This window comes from Oncorhynchus mykiss, chromosome 11 (assembly GCF_013265735.2).
Source record: "Oncorhynchus mykiss isolate Arlee chromosome 11, USDA_OmykA_1.1, whole genome shotgun sequence".
NCBI classification, from domain to species: Eukaryota; Metazoa; Chordata; class Actinopteri; order Salmoniformes; family Salmonidae; genus Oncorhynchus; species Oncorhynchus mykiss.
This window is the reverse complement of record NC_048575.1, coordinates 7,833,634-7,855,101: the sequence shown is the minus strand read 5'-3', so window position 1 is coordinate 7,855,101 and position 21,468 is coordinate 7,833,634. Positions and strand designations below refer to the sequence as shown.

Below are 21,468 nucleotides of genomic sequence, written 5' to 3'. Positions count from 1 at the left end.
GGTTAATAATTAATCCCCCAGGTTAATAGTTCATCCCCCAGGTTAATAATTAATCCCCCAGGTTAATCCCCCAGGTTAATAGTTAATCCCCCAGGTTAATAGTTAATCCCCCAGGTTAATAGTTAATCCCCCAGGTTAATAGTTAATCCCCAGGTTAATAATGAATCCCCCGGGTTAATCCCCCAGGTTAATAGTTAATCCCCCAGGTTAATAGTTAATCCCCCAGGTTAATAATTAATCCCCCAGGTTAATAATTAATCCCCAAGGTTAATAGTTCATCCCCCAGGTTAATAATTAATCCCCCAGGTTAATCCCCCAGGTTAATAGTTAATCCCCCAGGTTAATAATTAATCCCCCAGGTTAATAATGAATCCCCAAGGTTAATAGTTCATCCCCCAGGTTAACAATTAATCCCCCAGGTTAATCCCCCAGGTTAATAGTTAATCCCCCAGGTTAATAGTTAATCCTCCAGGTTAATCCCCCAGGTTAATAGTTAATCCTCCAGGTTAATCCCCCAGGTTAATAGTTAATCTCCCAGGTTAATAGTTAATCTCCCAGGTTAATAATGAATCCCCCAGGTTAATAGTTAATCCCCCAGGTTAATAATGAATCCCCCAGGTTAATAATGAATCCCCCAGGTTAATCCCCCAGGTTAATAATGAATCCCCCAGGTTAATAGTTAATCCCCCAGGTTAATAGTTAATCCCCCAGGTTAATAATGAATCCCCCAGGTGTCTGCCAAAGGTTTGTCAAGCCCAGTAGCAACCTTCATGCAACCCTTTAGCACAGCTCTGCCCGCTACATGACAAGAGATTCCTGGAAACCATCTAAAAATCCCATACTTCCCCCACAACCCTGCAATTTGTTCTGCTTGCTTAAACCCAGAAGGTTCTGGAGGCCCCATGTTTGTGAGTGATTGAACGGACGACTGAGGCACCCAGAGTAACTGTCACCATGGCGAGGTCACCACAGAGCTGGACCCTGGTGACATTGATCTGGCTGCCTTGACAAGTTGTAGTGCGTTTGATGATGCCCTGTGTTGATTTGGGGGAGGAGGGCTGTAGACAGAGGCATGGAGGCATGACATGTTCTTATATATTACAGTTTTATTTTTAACGGTTTCAAAAAGTGCGTTGGAATTTCACTTTTAATCACAAACGGTTAAGTTTGTTAACGACCGATGTGGTTATATAATGGTTAGATAACCCGTATACTGAAGTTTAAAACCCTGTCTTAAGCATGTTTGTAAATGTGAAAAAGAAGGGACGTTTTATTAGTGTTGCATATCTGTTACTCAATCTAGAAGGAGCACAGTAGTGACATCACTTAGATACCAGCTCTTTGAAGTTCTCTTTTGGAGCACTGTGTGTCACCCAGTCTTATAGCCAAGCTGTAAAAGGAGCTCTGTGTTTATAAGCAAGTCTGCTCCCCTTTGCAACGGTAACCACAATCCCTGCCAGCGTCCCTCGCCCCTCTATCTCTCTCTGTGGTCTGCACCACACAATAGAAGCTGCCTAGCCTTCCCTCCTTAGAACATGTTTACAGCTCTGACGTCTCGCCTGCTCAAAGCCAGGGACCTTGATCACAGAGCACTATGGGAATTCCAACCCTCCGTGTTTGACAGACCAGGGCAAAGTCGGTGTTATCCAATGATACAGAGTCAGGTCTTTTTTTTCAGCCCTGGATCGGAGGTAGCTGGTTGGTTAGTCTGATCCTAGATCTGTGGTCAAAGGTGATTTACTTTCCTAGTGGTGAGGTATTGCTTAACAGCCTGAATGACAGATTACAGAATGTTATTGCTGAGGTCAATGATCTCTCGCCTAATCTGTAGAGAAACCATTTTAAGTTTGTTTCACGATACGATTCACAAAGTACAATAAGACCATTAACAATGGACCAATGGAGTCAAAGATCTTAAAAGAGTCTCATATGAAAAGGTTAAGAAGCCATGAAGCAGCAATGTAATCTTCACTCAGTGAGCTAATGGCTTTCTGACTGCAGCTGGACAAAAGCCTCATGAAAGCCCCATGGCCTTTTGACATGGAAATACATGAGGCTTTTACTAACTGTGGGAAAGGATTACATACAGGACATTGATCTCATCTTAGTTGTCATCATTGAAACTTTGAATTGAGTTCTGGCTCTTCTGAATAGAAAATTATTTCTAAATTAGAAAGGTGGAAATAAATCTACAGTCTTGCTGCGCTGTCAGCTCCGACACTTCTTAGCCAAATAGAATCAGACGATAGGAGAGATCCCGTACTAGACAGAAATATTACGCCTAAATACATCTAATCTATTCTATTCTATTTCCCAGGGCGTTGATGGGAATGACGGGTTCCCTGGTCCAGCTGGCGAGAGAGGAGAGAAGGTACGACTAATGGATGTAGAACTCTGATATCCTGTGTAGTGATTGTAAAAATAAAATTAAAAAAAATAAAAAGGGCTTCTTGAAGAACATTGGATTTCATTTGATTGAAACATTTTCTTTGACAGGGTGAGCCGGGTCTGAGCGGAACACATGGACCAAAGGTACAGTTTGAGTCATGCCAATCCATTACTCCCCAACCTAGAAGTGACCCTAAAAACCACAACTGCTTTTAACCACTAATCAACCCAAACACAGCTGGTCTCTACATATGAAGCCAGGGATAATTACTGCTAATAACCAGAACCAAATAAATAGAAGACTGTATGCTCCAAAATCAACATCTAGCCCCATCTCAATCAGTGGTTGCAGATCTAAAGGAAACGATTGGTCTAAGCTACTGTGATGCCTTCACCTAGCCTTCCAATGGGCTTCATAATACTTAGACCCATCCAGTTCCTTCACATATGCAAAACATTTTGCTTGAGGAGGTTATTGGACTGAACCATTGTGTTTCTCTCCTAGGGGGAGCCAGGTGCTGCAGGGTTCCCAGGTCTGCCCGGCTCAGAGGGACCAGAGGGAAAGCCGGGTCTGAGGGGGCCCCCTGGGCTACCGGGACCCCCAGGACGGGGCTTCAGCTTGGACCTGGAGGTATGATTTCACTCACTCAGCTCTCCTGTTTGTCAGAGGGTCAAAAACATACGGTACCTCCGTGGTTAAGGGTGCTGTACTGCAGCACCAGCTGTGCCATCAGAGACCCTAACCCTAACCCTAACCCTAACACATTGGTGCGTCTGGCTTCCGGGTTGGATGCGCGCTGTGTTAAGAAGCAGTGCGTCTTGGTTGGGTTGTGTATCGGAGGACGCATGACTTTCAACCTTCGTCTCTCCCGAGTCCGTACGGGAGTTGTAGCGATGAGACACGATAGTAGATACTAAAACAATTGGATACCACGAAATTGGGGAGAAAAAGGGCTAAAAAAAAATATTTTAAAAATATTATTTTTTTTAAACATACTGTACATGATGTAACAATGGCACCAGAGAAGAAGGCTGATGTTTTATGTGTCCCCAACCGATTGTGGTTTTTGTTTGTTTATTTTGCATTGTTTGTACCTTATTATTTTGTACATAATATTGCCGCTACCGTCTCTTATGGCCGAAAATAACTTCTGGACATCAGAACTGTGATTACTCACCACGGACTGGCAGAATCCTTTTTTTTCCTTTAACGAGTCTGATGAGCCCAACGCGAATTATATACTGCTTTCTCGGGAACAGGCCCAGATCTCTGTGATTTGCATGAAGAGGAGGCAGAGAAAATGGGGCCGGAGGGCGGGCTGCCTTCGGAGAATTTGTATGCGATCAAATAAACCTCCACATCCTTCCATTCTGCTAGCAAACGTGCAATCTTTGGAGAATAAAATTGATGATCTACGCGGAAGATTAAACTACCAACAGGACATTCAAAACTGTAATATCTTATGTTTCACAAAGTCGTGGCTTAACAATGACACTATCAACATACAAATGTAAATAACAGCTGGTGCACGATATCTAAGCAAGTCTCGAGCTATTGCTCGCCTGAGGTAGAGTATTTCATGATAAGCTGTAGACCACACTATCTACCTAGAGAGTTTTCATCTGTATTTTTCATAGCTGTTTACATACCACCACAGACTGAGGCTGGAACTAAGACAGCATTGAATGAGCTGTATTCCACCATCAGCAAACAAGAAAACGCCCCTCCAGAGGTGGCGCTCTTAGTAGCCTGGGACTTTAATGCAGTGAAACTTAAATGTGTTTTACCAAATTTCTATCAGCATGTTAAATGTGCAACCAGAGGGAAAATAACTCTGAACCACACCTATACTCCACACACAGAGACGCATACAAAGCTCTCCCTCGCCCTCCATTTGGCAAATCTGACCATAATTCTATCCTACTGATTCCTGCTTACAAGCAAAAATTAAAGCAGGAAGCACTAGTGACTAGATCAATAAAAAAGTGGTCAGATGAAGCAGATGCTAAACTACAGGACTGTTTTGCTATCACAGACTGGAATATGTTCCGGGATTCCTCTGATGGCATTGAGGAGTACACCACATCAGTCATTGGCTTCATCAATAAGTGCATCGATGACGTCATCCCCACAGTACATACCCCAACCAGAAGCCATGGATTACAGGCAACATCTGCACTTAGCTAAAGGCTAGAGCTGTCGCTTTCAAGGAGCGGGACTCTAACCCGGAAGCTTATAAGAAATCCCGCTATGCCCTCCGACGAACCATCAAACAGGCAAAGCTTCAATACAGGACTAAGATCGAATCGTAATACACCGGCTCTGACACTCGTCGCACGTAGCAGGGCTTGCAAACCATTACAGACTACAAAGGGAAGCAAGCCGAGAGCTGCCCAGTGACACGAGCCTACCAGACAAGCTAAACTACTTCTATGCTCGCTTCGAGGCAAATAACACTAAAACATGCATGAGAGCACCAGCTGTTCCGGAAGACTGTGTGATCAAGCTCTCTGCAGCCAATGTGAGTAAAACTTTTAAACAGGTCAACATTCACAAGGCCGCGGGGCCAGACGGATTACCAGGAAATGTACTGCGAGCATGCGCTGACCAACTGGCAAGTGTCTCCACTGACATTTTCAACCTTTCCCTGTCTGAGTCTGTAATACCAACATGTTTCAAGCAGACCACCATAGTGCCTGTGCCCAAGAACACTAAGATAACCTGCCTAAATGACGACCAACCCGTAGCACTCACATCTGTAGCCATGAAGTGCTTTGAAAGGCTGGTCATGGCTCACATCAACACCATTATCCCAGAAACCCTAGACCCACTCCAAATTTGCATACCGCCCCAACAGATCCACAGATGATGCAATCTCTATTGCACTCCACACTGTCCTTTCCCACCTGGACAAAAGAAACACCTATGTGAGAATGCTATTCATTGACTACAGCTCAGTGTACAACACCATAGTGCCCTCAAAGCTCATCAATAAACTAAGGACCCTGGGACTAAACACCTCCCTCTGCAACTGGATCCTGGACTTCCTGACAGGCCGCCACCAGGTGGTAAGGGTAGGTAACAACACTTCCGCCACGCTGATCCTCAACACAGGGGCCCCTCATGGATGCGTGCCTAGTCCCCTCCTGTACTCCCTGTTTACTCATGACTGCACAGCCAGGCACGACTCGAACACCGTTATTAAGTTTGCTGATGACGCAACAGTGGTAGGTCTGATCACCGACAACGACGAGACAGCCTATAGGGAAGAGGTCAGAGACCTGACCATATGGTGCCAGGACAACCTCTCCTTCAACTTGATCAAGACAAAGGAGATGATCGTGGACTACAGAAAAAGAGGACTAAGCATGACTAACCTATTCCCCCTCAGGAGACTGAAAAGATTTGTCACGGCTCTTCAGATCCTCAAAAGGTTCTACAGCTGCCCAGTTGCATCACTGCCTGGTATGGCAACTGCTCGGCCTTCGACCGCAAGGCAGCCCAGTACATCACTGGGAACAAGTTTCCTTCCATCCAGGACCTCTATACTAGGTGGTGTCAGAGGAAGGCCCTAAAAATTGTCAGACTCCAGCCACCCTAGTCATAGAATGTTATCTCTGCTACTGCATTGCAAGTGGTACTGGAGTCTAGGTCCAAGAGGCTTCTAAACAGCTTCTACCCCCAAGCCATAAGACTCCTGAACATTTAATCTATTTGCAGACTATTTGCATTGCCACCCCCCACCGCTGATACTCTCTATTGTTACCATCTATGCATAGTCACTTTAATAACTCTACCTACATGTACATATTACCTCAACTAACCGGTTCCCCGCACATTGACTCTGTACCGGTACCCCCTGTATACAGTCTCACTATTGTTATTTTACTGCTGCTCTTTAATTACTTGTTACTTTTATTTCTTATTTTTATCCATATTTTTTTTAAACTGCATTGTTTGTTAGGGGATTTGTAAGTAAGCAATTTACTGTATTCTGTATACTGTATTACTGTATCTCATTTGATTTGACGTATGTTGCATTCTTATCTCACGAGGATAGATTTTTGGGCGTAGTAAATCATCTAGTTTCGCCTCTACTTCTCTGCCAATGTGTAGCCACCCACCTTAGTGATGCCCGGCAACCATTTTGTGCCAGATGTTTCGTTAGCACACATCAGTTGTCATTGACTGTATGTTGTTTGCAGGACATGAAGGGTTCTAGGGAACTGGGTGGCTTTGGGGCAGTGATGGCCAGAAGTATTCAGGTTCGAACACAAAGAGTGGTTTCTTATGCCGACGCTGGGACTTCAACCCTTTCGCTCATAAGTATGATATTAATATGAAAATAAGTACGATTAATACTGACAATAATTCTTTTTCTGGTGCTTTCCACAGGGACCTTTTGATAAACCTGGCCGTCCAGGACCCAAGGTAGTCCCTCGTGTCTTCTATCACTGACATAGTGGCTTTACTCAATGTACCTATCAGGCATGTTTCAATACAATATCCTGTACCATCATTGCTATCCATCGACTGTGGTAAAAGCCATCTATGGAAGGAAGCTACTCTCGAAAAACACACTTCAACCTGACATCAAGGTCAACGTATACTTGCCGTCGGCAGTATTTTCGTGACTCTTGGATGTTCTCATGTATGTAGTCATCTGTTTTTCTAGACACAGTAGTCTGTATATACTAGACACAGTCGTCTGTTTTTCTAGACACAGTAGTCTGTATATACTAGACACAGTCGTCTGTTTTTCTAGACACAGTAGTCTGTATATACTAGACACAGTCATCTGTTTTTCTAGACACAGTAGTCTGTATATACTAGACACAGTAGTCTGTATATACTAGACACAGTAGTCTGTATATACTAGACACAGTAGTCTGTCTAAAATGTGAACATGTATTAGATCGTTGGTGTGAAGTGTGACTCACTTGTTTCACCACTGAGTGTGGCAGAAGACAAACATCTCCTTATCTAGAAGGTTCCTTGTTCAGTCCTACTGCACGCCACTCCTTATCTAGAAGGTTCCTTGTTCAGTCCTACTGCACGCCACTCGTTAACTAGAAGGTTCCTTGTTCAGTCCTACTGCACGCCACTCCTTATCTAGAAGGTTCCTTGTTCAGTCCTACTGCATGCCACTCGTTAACTAGAAGGTTCCTTGTTCAGTCCTACTGCAAGCCACTCCGTATCTAGAAGGTTCCTTGTTCAGTCCTACTGCACGCCACTCGTTAACTAGAAGGTCCCTTCTTCACATCCTACTGCACGCCACTCCTTATCTAGAAGGCCCTTGTTCACATCCTACTGCACGCCACTCGTTAACTAGAAGGTCCCTTGTTCAGTCCTACTGCACGCCACTCGTTAACTAGAAGGTTCCTTGTTCACATCCTACTGCACGCCACTCCTTATCTAGAAGGTCCCTTGTTCACATCCTACTGCACGCCACTCCTTATCTAGAAGGCCCTTGTTCACATCCTACTGCACACCACTCCTTATCTAGAAGGCCCTTGTTCACATCCTACTGCACGCCACTCCTTATCTAGAAGGCCCTTGTTCACATCCTACTGCACGCCACTCGTTATCTAGAAGGTTCCTTGTTCAGTCCTACTGCACGCCACTCCTTATCTAGAAGGTCCCTTGTTCACATCCTACTGCACGCCACTCCTTATCTAGAAGGCCCTTGTTCACATCCTACTGCACACCACTCCTTATCTAGAAGGCCCTTGTTCACATCCTACTGCACGCCACTTAAAGTATCAGTCATATGAATCATAGAATCAATCAAGCATATTTTGGCATTTTATTAGGATCCCCATTAGCTGTTGCTATAGCAGCAGCAACCCTTCCTGGGGTTCCACACAACACATAAAACATAATACAGAACATGAATAGACAACAGCTCAAGAACAGAACTACATCATCAATACGTAGCCTACATATCAATACATACACACAGACTATCTAGGTCAAACAGGGGAGAGGCGTTGTGAGGTGTTGCTTTATCTGTTTTTAACCCAGGTTTGCTGTTTATTTGAGCAAAATGAGATGGAAGGAAGTTCCATTAAATAAGGGCTCTATATAATACTGTACGCTTTCTTGAATTTGTTCTGGATTTGGGTACTATGAAAAGACCCCTGGTGGCATGTCTGGTGGTGTATAAGATCATAGGATCGAAATCTTACAATACTTCCAATGGGCTTCAAATGGACCAAGCTAATAATTAAAACATCTGTGGCACACAGTGCGTTCGGAAAGTATTTTTTGAAACCTTGTTTTTGCTTTGTCATTATAGGGTATTGTATAGAGATTAATGAGAATAAAAATATATATTTTTTATTAAATTTAGAATAAGACTGTAACATAACAAAATGTGGAAAAAGTGAAGGGGTCTGAATACTTTCTGAATGCACTGTAATGTATCTCTGTCTCTCAATGTCTTCCTCTCTCTATGTGTCAGAATATGTGCTTCCACATACCTGTAAAAAGTTCCCATACTGACCGCCATTTTGTTTCTCCCTCACAGGGCGAAGACGGGCAGGACGGGCTTCCTGGTGTAGCGGTAAAGGTGCGTCCTCTCGACTCAACTGGTTCCCATTTATCCTCAGAGAGGAAGTGCCGACTTCCGCACCATGTGGTTCCTATTATTCCGCTAATTTCCAATGAATTCCTCTCTGACACATATGTGCACAGGCAGGGCCAGAGATGGCCATCTTGCTTTTTAACCCTCTCAGGGACTGTACATCATCTGCATACCCACCACCAGCAATTCCCAAAGCACTAAGCATCTATGCCCTAGTACAATTCCCAACTGTAGATGTGATTCATATAGGAAAGTGTAATTAATCTACAATCTCGTCATTAAGATAAAGAGGTTTTCAGAAGTCTCACTCATTAATTACTCAGATGAGGTAGATTTTGGGCCAATTTTGGGCTATGTTAGGTGGGTGGGTCACTCACAGGCATCTAAAGGTCTAAAACCTTCCCCTCAACCATTTCCTCTGTGTTCCTCTAGGGGGAGCCTGGTGCTCCAGGAGCAACCGGGGCCTCTGGGCTGGATGGACTGCCAGGGCATACAGTCAGTACATCACCTGATTTTTACTGTCCAATTCAATCTCTCTCCTTTGTTTCCTTTCCTGATTTTTATAGTATTCTAATCTATCTTTATCCTCTTTACAGTTGTTCTTGTAGGTTCATCATAAAACTGTCTCAGGTCTCAGTTCTCTTTTGTCATGATAGTTGTTTGCCATTTCTTCCATGCAGGGAGCGAAGGGGGACCAAGGTGATATGGGACCAAAGGTACACTATCACTCCTCCTGACTCCGTTCCTGTTAATCTTTTATGAGTTAATCCTTCTGGAGCCAACCAGGCTGGCCCTGTTCTTGGTTCATCTAACCTTGTGTTCTGTTGTCAGGGAGAGAGAGGTCGGGACGGTTTCAGTTTCCCCGGCCCTCCAGGACCTCCTGGGTCTTCGGGACCTGTTATCAACCTCCAGGATGTAAGAGGATGTTAGAAAGTAATTAGGTGTTATTAAAGTCATTGTTATCACCCCTACCGATGCTCTCTGATAGGATAGTTTTAATATGGATGTTGATAGTGATCTCACTGTCTCTCCTCTCTGTCCTACCTCAGGTCCTGCTCAGTGATACAGAGGGTGTGTTTAACTTCTCAGGGCTGCTGGAATCTCAGGGGCTCAGGGTGAGTAGACGTGTGTGTGTGTGTGTGTGTGTGTGTGTGTGTGTGTGTGTGTGTGTGTGTGTGTGTGTGTGTGTGTGTGTGTGTGTTAATATGTTTTCAGATTGCCCTCTTGATGTTCTTTAAATGGCCTTCATAAGATTATGTGACAGAACACTGTTGACGTACTCACTCCCCAAAAAAAGCTAATTATGTTGAGAAATGGCTGGAATCACATCAAAGATTTGTTTCAAATTGCTGTAATAATATCTGTAATGTATGGTCATAAAATTGGTTTAAACAGGTTTTTTTGTGTCCCAAAAGACAATTAGGTCCAGGCTATGAGAGATGCATTTATCTGTATTTATCTGTGTGTCCCAAAAGACAATTAGGTCCAGGCTATGAGAGATGCATTTATCTGTATTTATCTGTGTCCCAAAAGACAATTAGGTCCAGGCTATGAGAGATGCATTTACCTGTATTTATCTGTGTGTCCCAAAAGACAATTAGGTCCAGGCTATGAGAGATGCATTTACCTGTATTTATCTGTGACTGGCGGTTAATTCGGTCATTTTGTTGGATTCATTGGAACGTGACCCCTTGACAGGGCCTTGAAACACACTATTGTTTTTGTTTTTTGTATGGGTCCATAATTCATACGATAGTAAAAACAAATCAGATTTTCTCTCTTACTGCTCAGAGGATCTGTTGGTAGGGTTACCATGGTATTGTGTCTGTCCTTTCTCTATTGCAGAATATACAGTATGCGGAACACGCGTTTGGGATGAACTTGACAGTGCAAACTTTATACTGTGCAGTTGGACAGATACTTACTGATAGGAGAGAGATAGTGTTGTAGTCGATCAGGGTTCTCATACTATTGGATACGGTCCTGTCACACACATTTCCTAGGTGGCAAAGGTCCTGATGGATATTCGCCCCATTATGCCATCGAGCGAAGGGAAACTGTAGCAGTTTTAAAGCTAATTTCTTGCAATTCTACAACTGTTCCATGTCTTATGTGTGTTCATATGATACCAGGAGTCGAATCCTGACCGAATTCCTAAAAAAAAAGAAAGAAAATGATCGGTTTGTATTGACCCTGTTCTGGGTCCGGATTCGGCCCGCTGTCTGCCTATGAGTATAGCTGTTGTAGATGTGTCTGTTCTTGTTGATGGATTTCTTTTGGTTATTTACCTACATTTACAATGATAATTCCCAGGGGCCGCGGGGTCCAAAGGGGGACTTGGGGAATCCAGGGACCATAGGGCCCCCAGGCTTAAAGGTAAGTGTGTGTGTTGTGTGTTTTCATTTTAACGGGATAGTTCCACATTTTGGCAACTAAGAACTTTTTCTACTTGCCAGAATCAGATGAACTAATGGTATACATGTTTTATGTCTCTGCATGCAGTTTGAAAGAAGTTGCTATGAACAGTGGCGTTAGCGCAATGACGAATTCTACAGGAACAGCTTCCAGTCCATTGCTCTAATGCCAGTTAGCAATGGCTCGTGAAACTACCTTCAACTTCCTTCAAATTGCATGCAGAGACATACAAATGGTATCTATGAGTTCATCTTACTCTGGGGAAGTTGAAAAATTACGCACTATCCCTTTAAGAATTCCGCTATGCTCAGAATTCCACTTGAGTCAGAATTCCGCTGTGCTCAGAATTCCACTAGGGTCAGAATTGCACTAGGGTCAGAATTCCGCTAGAGTCAGAATTGCACTAGGGTCAGAATTCCGCTAGGGTCAGAATTCCGCTAGGGTCAGAATTCCACAAGGGTCAGAATTCCACAAGGGTCAGAATTCCATTAGGGCCAGAATTCCACTAGGGTCAGAATTCCACTAGGGTCAGAATTCCATTAGGGCCAGAATTCCACTAGGGTCAGAATTCCGCTAGAGTCAGAATTGCACTAGGGTCAGAATTCCGCTAGGGTCAGAATTCCGCTAGGGTCAGAATTCCACAAGGGTCAGAATTCCACAAGGGTCAGAATTCCATTAGGGCCAGAATTCCACTAGGGTCAGAATTCCACTAGGGTCAGAATTCCATTAGGGCCAGAATTCCACTAGGGTCAGAATTCCATTAGGGCCAGAATTCCACTAGGGTCAGAATTCCACTAGGGCCAGAATTCCGCTATGCTCAAAATTCCGCTAGGGTCACCATGTGAAAAGGAAACGACTGAAGAGCCCAGGATTTCCTATTGTGTCCCGTGTGGTTCAGATGGTAGCACATGGCACTCGCAACGCCACGATTGTGGGGTCGATTCCCATGGGCCTCCAGGCTACGGGAGACCAGTACAAAAATGTCTGCTAAAATGTAATAAATACTATGTGACCTTTTCTGCACTGGACTGAATCAACATCAAATATACAGGCTCAAAGCCTTTTGGGTTTCAATCAATTCAAAGTGTGAAACTGAACGCCAGTGCTTATGATTAAAGCTAGTTGCTGCACTCAGGGCATTGATGTGTATAAGCCTGCTAATGGGTTCCAGACTGAGCAGCCATAGACAATATGCTTCAGTCCCAAGGTCTGTGGAACAACATGAATGAGATTATTATGTAATGTTTTCCTTTCTCTGAGAGGTGCTCATGCTGCTTCAACATGCATGTGCTGCACATTACCCCTGGGTGTGTGTACGGAGGAGGGGTTGTGCTCATGTGTCTACAGTATGTATGATTGTCATTTGATTGTACGTGTATGTATATCGTCTTATTGTCATTTGACTGTATGTATATCGTGTTATTGGTCACGTGTGTTTGCAGGGCGAGAAGGGTGAGCCAGGGGCCATGGTTGCAGCAGACAGGTCTATGATGTCTGAACTCACAGGGCCACAGGGCCCCAAAGGGATCAAGGTTAGTCTTACCCGCACAGTGTTTCCTCGGTCAAAGTTCGATACTTGTGTCAGACGATCCACTTTGTATCTTCACTCTTTCGCAGGGCGATTGTGGTGTTCCTGGGCCAGCTGGAGTTATGGTAAGACTTTATTGGCTTCTTAATCTGACACTACCCTTTGTAGTAACCCCCCCCTCAACATCTTCTCTTGTCGTGTTACAGCAGCTGCTTTCTTTCAAAGTGTTCTGGAACCATTTTTTGCATATGCACATACAGGCCTGCCTCTAGGCCCCCTAATCCAGACAATGCATATTTTCGGGAATATTACGGACCTGCGATGTATCTTCATCAGGATGCAGCTTCATGAGGATATACAGTTGAAATCGGAAGTTTACATACACCTTAGCCAACTACATTTAAACTCAGTTTATCACATTTCCTGACATTTAATCCTAGTAAAAAATCTCCTGTCTTAGGTCAGTTAGGATCACCACTTTATTGTTAGAATGTAAAATGTCAGAATAATAATAGAGATAATTATTTTTCTTTCTTTCATTCCCAATGGGCCAGAAGTTCACATACACTCAATTACTATTTGGTAGCATTGCCTTTAAATTTTATAACTTGTGTCAAACGTTTCGGGTAGCCTTCTACAAGCTTCCCACAATAAATTGGGTGAATTTTGGCCCATTCCTCCTGACATAGCTGGTGTAACTGAGTCAGGTTTGTAGGCCTCCTTGCTCGCACACGCCTTTTCAGTTCTGCCCACAAATTTTCTACAGGATTGAGGTCAGGGCTTTGTGATGGCCACTCCAATACCTTGACTTTGTTGTCCTTAAGCCGTTTTGCCACAACTTTGGAAGTATGCTTGGGGTCATTGTCCATTTGGAAGATCCATTTGCGACCAAGCTTGAACTTCCTGACTGATGTCTTGAGATGTTGCTTCAATATATTGACATAATTTTCCTGCCTCATGATGCCATCTATTTTGTGAAGTGCACCAGTCCCTCCTGCAGCAAAGCACCCCCACAACATGATGCTGCCACCCCCGTGCGTCATGGTTGGGATGGTGTTCTTCGGCTTGCAAGCCTCCCCCTTTCTCCTCCAAACATAACGATGGTCATTGTGGCCAAACAGTTTTATTTTTGTTTCATCAGACCAGAGGACATTTCTCCAAAAGTATGATCTTTGTCCCCATGTGCAGTTGGAAACCGTAGTTTGGCTTTTTTATGGGGGTTTTGGAGCAGTGGCTTCGTCCTTGCTGTCGATATAGGACTTGTTTTACTGTGGATATAGACACTTTTCTACCTGTTTCCTCCAGCATCTTCACAGGGTCCTTTGCACTTTTTGCGCCAAAGTACATTCATCTCTAGGAGACAGAACGTGTCTACTTCCTGAGCGGTATGATGGCAGCGTGGTCCCATGGTGTTTATACTTGCGTACTATTGTTTGTACAGATGAATGTGGTACCTTCAGGCGTTTGGAAATTGCTCCCAATGATGAATCAGACTTGTGGAGGTCTACAATTTCCTTTCTGAGGTCTTGGCTGATTTCTTTTGATTTTCCCATGCTGTCAAGCAAAGAGGCACTGAGTTTGAAGGTAGGCCTTGAAATACATCCACAGGTACACCTCCAATTGACTCAAATGATGTCAAGTAGCCTATCAGAAGCTTCTAAAGCCATTACATACTTTTCTGGAATTTTCCAAGCTGTTTAAAGGCACAGTCAACTTAGTGTATGTAAACTTCTGACCCACTGGAATTGGGATACAGTGAATTATAAGTGAAATAATCTGTCTGTAAACAGTTGTTGGAAAAATTGCTTGTGTCATGCACAAAGTAGATGTCTTAACCGATTTCCCAAAACTATAGTTTCTTAACAAGAAATTTGTGGAGTGGATGAAAAACGAGTTTTAATGACTCCAACCTAATTGTATGTAAACTTCCGAAATAAACTGTATCTTTGTCACCTGCTGAGGGTTGAAATACAAAGGGAAACACTGCTGCTGTGTTGTTTTTTACAGGGTCCCATTGGGCCAGAAGGACCCAAAGGAGAATATGGCTATCCTGGTCGTCCGGTAAGTACCGCACATTATGATTTGAGATGTTATTTTAACCTTGTCGTCTACAAATGATAACAATGGCAGTGAGAATGTGTGTTAGTGACATATAGTGCCTAAACCCAAGAGCACTCTTTTGGGTTACACAAATGCAGAACACTACAGAATGTGGTCATATTGACATCATTCCATTAATGATGTGGTTTGCCTCTCGCTACAGGGTCGTCCCGGAATAATGGGGCATAAAGGAGACAGAGGAGACGCTGTGGGTGTGTCGGTGAGTTGAACTCCCTCCCTATTATGATGGGTCAGGGACAAAGGTTTGAGAACCACAGCACTAGGGCCAACCACTTCACGAGGGCCCCCTAGCCAGACCCGAACGGTACTGCAGACATCTGAAAGTGGCGCCCACTAAGCCAGAAAAGAACAGCACTGCTTTCAGTATGACAGCTTTCCTCAACACGTGTCAGAGGTTCCTGGCCTTACCTCAGTGTTCCATGATGATTACTTCCCTGGCCTTACCTCAGTGTTCCATGATGATTACTTCCCTGGCCCTACCTCAGTGTTCCATGATGATTACTTCCCTGGCCCTACCTCAGTGTTCCATGACGATTACTTCCCTGGCCCTACCTCACTGTGATGATTACTTCCCTGGCCCTTCCTCACTGTGATGATTACTTCCCTGGCCCTACCTCAGTGTGATGATTACTTCCCTGGCCCTAACTCACTGTGATGATTACTTCCCTGGCCCTACCTCACTGTGATGATTACTTCCCTGGCCCTACCTCAGTGTGATGATTACTTCCCTGGCCCTAACTCACTGTGATGATTACTTCCTTGGCCCTAACTCACTGTGATGATTACTTCCCTGGCCCTAACTCAGTGTGATGATTACTTCCCTGGCCCTACCTCACTGTGATGATTACTTCCCTGGCCCTACCTCACTGTGATGATTACTTCCCTGGCCCTTCCTCACTGTGAGGATTACTTCCCTGGCCCTACCTCACTGTGATGATTACTTCCCTGGCCCTTCCTCACTGTGATGATTACTTCCCTGGCCCTTCCTCACTGTGATGATTACTTCCCTGGCCCTTCCTCACTGTGATGATTACTTCCCTGGCCCTACCTCACTGTGATGATTACTTCCCTGGCCCTTCCTCACTGTGATGATTACTTCCCTGGCCCTTCCTCACTGTGATGATTACTTCCCTGGCCCTACCTCACTGTGATGATTACTTCCCTGGCCCTACCTCACTGTGATGATTACTTCCCTGGCCCTACCTCACTGTGATGATTACTTCCCTGGCCCTACCTCACTATGATGATTACTTCCCTGGCCCTTCCTCACAGTGATGATTACTTCCCTGGCCCTACCTCACTATGATGATTACTTCCCTGGCCCTACCTCACTGTGATGATTACTTCCCTGGCCCTACCTCAGTGTTCCATGATGATTACTTCTCTGGTCCTACCTCACTGTGATGATTACTTCCAGTAAAGCAACAATATCTGTCTGTGACATCACTTTTACTGTTGGTCGAACTGGCTGAACAGTTTTAACCAGACTTGGTGTACTTGTGGTCATATCTGAAGTCTGCAGATCAAGGGTTGTTCCACTATGAAGGTTTGTGGATGAATGATGTGAAATGGACTTCTGAACCAGTATGTTGCCCATTCGACTCTAATGGTGATTCTGAACCAGTATGTTGCCCATTCGACTCTAATGGTGACTCTGAACCAGTATGTTGCCCATTCAACTCTAATGGTGATTCTGAACCAGTATGTTGCCCATTCAACTCTAATGGTGATTCTGAACCAGTATGTTGCCCATTCAACTCTAATGGTGATTCTGAACCAGTATGTTGCCCATTCGACTCTAATGGTGACTCTGAACCAGTATGTTGCCCATTCGACTCTATTTATTTTTTATTTTATTTATCCGTTATTTTACCAGGTAAGTTGACTGAGAACATGTTCTCATTTGCAGCAACGACCTGGGGAATAGTTACAGGGGAGAGGAGGGGGATGAATGAGCCAATTGTAAACTAATGGTGACTCTGAACCAGTATGTTGCCCATTCGACTCTAATGGTGACTCTGAACCAGTATGTTGCCCATTCAACTCTAATGGTGACTCTGAACCAGTATGTTGCCCATTCAACTCTAATGGTGACTCTGAACCAGTATGTTGCCCATTCAACTCTAATGGTGACTCTGAACCAGTATGTTGCCCATTCAACTCTAATGGTGATTCTGAACCAGTATGTTGCCCATTCAACTCTAATGGTGATTCTGAACCAGTATGTTGCCCATTCAACTCTAATGGTGATTCTGAACCAGTATGTTGCCCATTCAACTCTAATGGTGATTCTGAACCAGTATGTTGCCCATTCAACTCTAATGGTGATTCTGAACCAGTATGTTGCCCATTCAACTCTAATGGTGATTCTGAACCAGTATGTTGCCCATTCAACTCTAATGGTGATTCTGAACCAGTATGTTGCCCATTCAACTCTAATGGTGATTCTGAACCAGTATGTTGCCCATTCAACTCTAATGGTGATTCTGAACCAGTATGTTGCCCATTCGACTCTAATGGTGACTCTGAACCAGTATGTTGCCCATTTAACTCTAATGGTGATTCTAATATTTTCCTCTTCCTCTGTCACTGTCTTGTTCCCCCGTCTCTGTTCTCAGGGATCCCCTGGCCCCCCCGGGCCCCCTGGACGTCCCGGAATGTTCAACTGCCCCAAAGGAGTAAGTATGACCCCCCCCCCCCCCCATTTTTTAATAAAGGTTCAAATCCAGGTCTTGTGACATGATTGGGCCAGTGGCCCGCCAATCGGGGCCCTTCCTATATCCATGTTTGTTCATGTCATTATCAGGTACTATAGCTGTTCATGTCATTATCAGGTGCTGTAGCTGTTCATGTTATTATCAGGTACTATAGCTGTTCATGTCATTATCAGGTACTGTAGCTGTTCATGTCATTATCAGGTACTATAGCTGTTCATGTCATTATCAGGTACTATAGCTGTTCATGTCATTATCAGGTACTATAGCTGTTCATGTCATTATCAGGTGCTGTAGCTGTTCATGTTATTATCAGGTACTATAGCTGTTCATGTCATTATCAGGTACTGTAGCTGTTCATGTCATTATCAGGTACTATAGCTGTTCATGTCATTATCAGGTACTATAGCTGTCCATGTCATTATCAGGTACTATAGCTGGTCATGTCATTATCAGGTACTATAGCTGTTCATGTCATTATCGGGTACTATAGCTGTTCATGTCATTATCAGATAATATAGCTTGTTCATGTCATTATCAGGTACTGTAGCTGTTCATGGCATTATCAGGTACTATAGCTGTTCATGTCATTATCAGGTACTATAGCTGTTCATGTCATTATCAGGTACTGTAGCTGTTCATGTCATTATCAGGTACTATAGCTGTTCATGTCATTATCAGGTACTATAGCTGTTCATGTCATTATCAGGTACTATAGCTGTTCATGTCATTATCGGGTACTGTAGCTGTTCATATCATCATCAGGTACTATAGCTGTTCATGTCATTATCAGGTACTATAGCTGTTCCTGTCATTATCAGGTACTATAGCTGGTCATGTCATTATCGGGTACTGTAGCTGTTAATGCCATTATCAGGTACTATAGCTGTTCATGTCATTATCAGGTACTATAGCTGTTCATGTCATTATCAGGTGCTGTAGCTGTTCATGTCATTATCAGGTACTATAGCTGTTCATGTCATTATCAGGTACTGTAGCTGTTCATGTCATTATCAGGTACTATAGCTGTTCATGTCATTATCAGGTACTATAGCTGTTCATGTCATTATCAGGTACTGTAGCTGTTCATGTCATTATCGGGTACTATAGCTGTTCATGTCATTATCAGATAATATAGCTTGTTCATGTCATTATCAGGTACTATAGCGGTTCATGTCATTATCAGGTACTATAGCTGTTCATGTCATTATCAGGTACTGTAGCTGTTCATGGCATTATCAGGTACTATAGCTGTTCATGTCATTATCAGGTACTATAGCTGTTCATGTCATTATCAGGTACTATAGCTGTTCATGTCATTATCAGGTACTATAGCTGTTCATGTCATTATCAGGTACTATAGCTGCTCCTGTCATTATCGGGTACTGTAGCTGTTCATATCATCATCAGGTACTATAGCTGTTCATGTCATTATCAGGTACTATAGCTGTTCCTGTCATTATCAGGTACTATAGCTGGTCATGTCATTATCGGGTACTATAGCTGTTAATGCCATTATCAGGTACTATAGCTGTTCATGTCATTATCAGGTACTATAGCTGTTCATGTCATTATCAGGTACTATAGCTGTTCGTGTCATTACCAGGTACTATAGCTGTTCATGTCATTATCAGGTACTATAGCTGTTCATATCATTATCAGGTACTGTAGCTGTTCATGTCATTATCAGGTACTGTAGCTGTTCATGTCATTATCAGGTACTATAGCTGTTCATGTCATTATCAGGTACTATAGCTGTTCCTGTCATTATCAGGTACTATAGCTGTTCATGTCATTATCAGGTACTGTAGCTGTTCATGTCATTATCAGGTACTATAGCTGTTCATGTCATTATCAGGTACTATAGCTGTTCATGTCATTATCAGGTACTATAGCTGTTCATGTCATTATCGGGTACTGTAGCTGTTCATATCATCATCAGGTACTATAGCTGTTCCTGTCATTATCAGGTACTATAGCTGTTCATGTCATTATCAGGTACTGTAGCTGTTCATGTCATTATCAGGTACTATAGCTGTTCATGTCATTATCAGGTACTATAGCTGTTCCTGTCATTATCAGGTACTATAGCTGGTCATGTCATTATCGGGTACTGTAGCTGTTAATGCCATTATCAGGTACTATAGCTGTTCATGTCATTATCAGGTACTATAGCTGTTCATGTCATTATCAGGTGCTGTAGCTGTTCATGTCATTATCAGGTACTATAGCTGTTCATGTCATTATCAGGTACTGTAGCTGTTCATGTCATTATCAGGTACTATAGCTGTTCATTTCATTATCAGGTACTATAGCTGTTCATGTCATTATCAGGTACTGTAGCTGTTCATGTCATTATCGGGTACTATAGCTGTTCATGTCATTATCAGATAATATAGCTTGTTCATGTCATTATCAGGTACTATAGCGGTTCATGTCATTATCAGGTACTATAGCTGTTCATGTCATTATCAGGTACTGTAGCTGTTCATGGCATTATCAGGTACTATAGCTGTTCATGTCATTATCAGGTACTATAGCTGTTCATGTCATTATCAGGTACTGTAGCTGTTCATGTCATTATCAGGTACTATAGCTGTTCATGTCATTATCAGGTACTATAGCTGTTCATGTCATTATCAGGTACTATAGCTGCTCCTGTCATTATCGGGTACTGTAGCTGTTCATATCATCATCAGGTACTATAGCTGTTCATGTCATTATCAGGTACTATAGCTGTTCCTGTCATTATCAGGTACTATAGCTGGTCATGTCATTATCGGGTACTATAGCTGTTAATGCCATTATCAGGTACTATAGCTGTTCATGTCATTATCAGGTACTATAGCTGTTCATGTCATTATCAGGTACTATAGCTGTTCGTGTCATTACCAGGTACTATAGCTGTTCATGTCATTATCAGGTACTATAGCTGTTCATATCATTATCAGGTACTGTAGCTGTTCATGTCATTATCAGGTACTGTAGCTGTTCATGTCATTATCAGGTACTATAGCTGTTCATGTCATTATCAGGTACTATAGCTGTTCCTGTCATTATCAGGTACTATAGCTGTTCATGTCATTATCAGGTACTATAGCTGGTCATGTCATTATCAGGTACTGTAGCTGTTAATGCCATTATCAGGTACTATAGCTGTTCATGTCATTATCAGGTACTATAGCTGTTCATGTCATTATCAGGTACTATAGCTGTTCATGTCATTATCAGGTACTATAGCTGTTCATGTCATTATCAGGTACTATAGCTGTTCATGTCATTATCAGGTACTGTAGCTGTTCTGCTCACTGTCCCTTTCTTTCATTTTTTGCAGTATGTTTTTCCCATCCCTCCCAGACCGCACTGCAAAAAGGCCGTAAGTGACAGGCAGACAGCACAGAGCTGGGCAGGCTGATCTCAGGCCTGTCTGTCTGTCTCTGTGGGGTATTCTCTTTCTCTCTCTCCTTCTCTCTCGCACTCATAGAGCTGGGCAGGCTGATCTCAGGCCTGTCTGTCTGTCTCTGTGGGGTATTCTCTTTCTCTCTCTCCCTCTCTCTCACACTCATAGAGCTGGGCAGGCTGATCTCAGGCCTGTCTGTCTGTCTGTCTCTGTGGGGTATTCTCTTTCTCTCTCAATCACTCATTCATTCATACACTGTCTCATACACTGTCTCTCTCTCTCCCTCTCTCTCGCACACACACACACACACACACA

The 21,468-nt window shown here is 43.4% G+C and overlaps 1 protein-coding gene across 4 annotated transcripts in view; it reads left to right on the top strand.

Annotated features, from left to right (window-relative positions):
- Positions 1 to 21,468, top strand: part of LOC110536542 (collagen alpha-1(XVIII) chain) — a 106,178-nt gene that overhangs the window by 68,410 nt on the left and 16,300 nt on the right. For all 4 annotated transcript variants that reach the window (XR_005034542.1, XR_005034541.1, XM_036934756.1 and 1 more), the window contains exons 14-29: positions 2,318 to 2,371; positions 2,497 to 2,532; positions 2,894 to 3,019; positions 6,785 to 6,820; positions 8,919 to 8,960; positions 9,408 to 9,470; positions 9,656 to 9,691; positions 9,807 to 9,890; positions 10,025 to 10,090; positions 11,289 to 11,351; positions 12,833 to 12,922; positions 13,008 to 13,043; positions 14,926 to 14,979; positions 15,182 to 15,238; positions 17,658 to 17,717; positions 21,088 to 21,129. Coding sequence is in view for 2 of the 4 variants with exons in the window: in XM_036934756.1 (XP_036790651.1) it covers positions 2,318 to 2,371; positions 2,497 to 2,532; positions 2,894 to 3,019; positions 6,785 to 6,820; positions 8,919 to 8,960; positions 9,408 to 9,470; positions 9,656 to 9,691; positions 9,807 to 9,890; positions 10,025 to 10,090; positions 11,289 to 11,351; positions 12,833 to 12,922; positions 13,008 to 13,043; positions 14,926 to 14,979; positions 15,182 to 15,238; positions 17,658 to 17,717; positions 21,088 to 21,129 (945 nt within the window). In the remaining 2 variants the exon portion in view is untranslated. The remainder of the gene's footprint in view (positions 1 to 2,317; positions 2,372 to 2,496; positions 2,533 to 2,893; positions 3,020 to 6,784; positions 6,821 to 8,918; positions 8,961 to 9,407; positions 9,471 to 9,655; positions 9,692 to 9,806; positions 9,891 to 10,024; positions 10,091 to 11,288; positions 11,352 to 12,832; positions 12,923 to 13,007; positions 13,044 to 14,925; positions 14,980 to 15,181; positions 15,239 to 17,657; positions 17,718 to 21,087; positions 21,130 to 21,468) is intronic.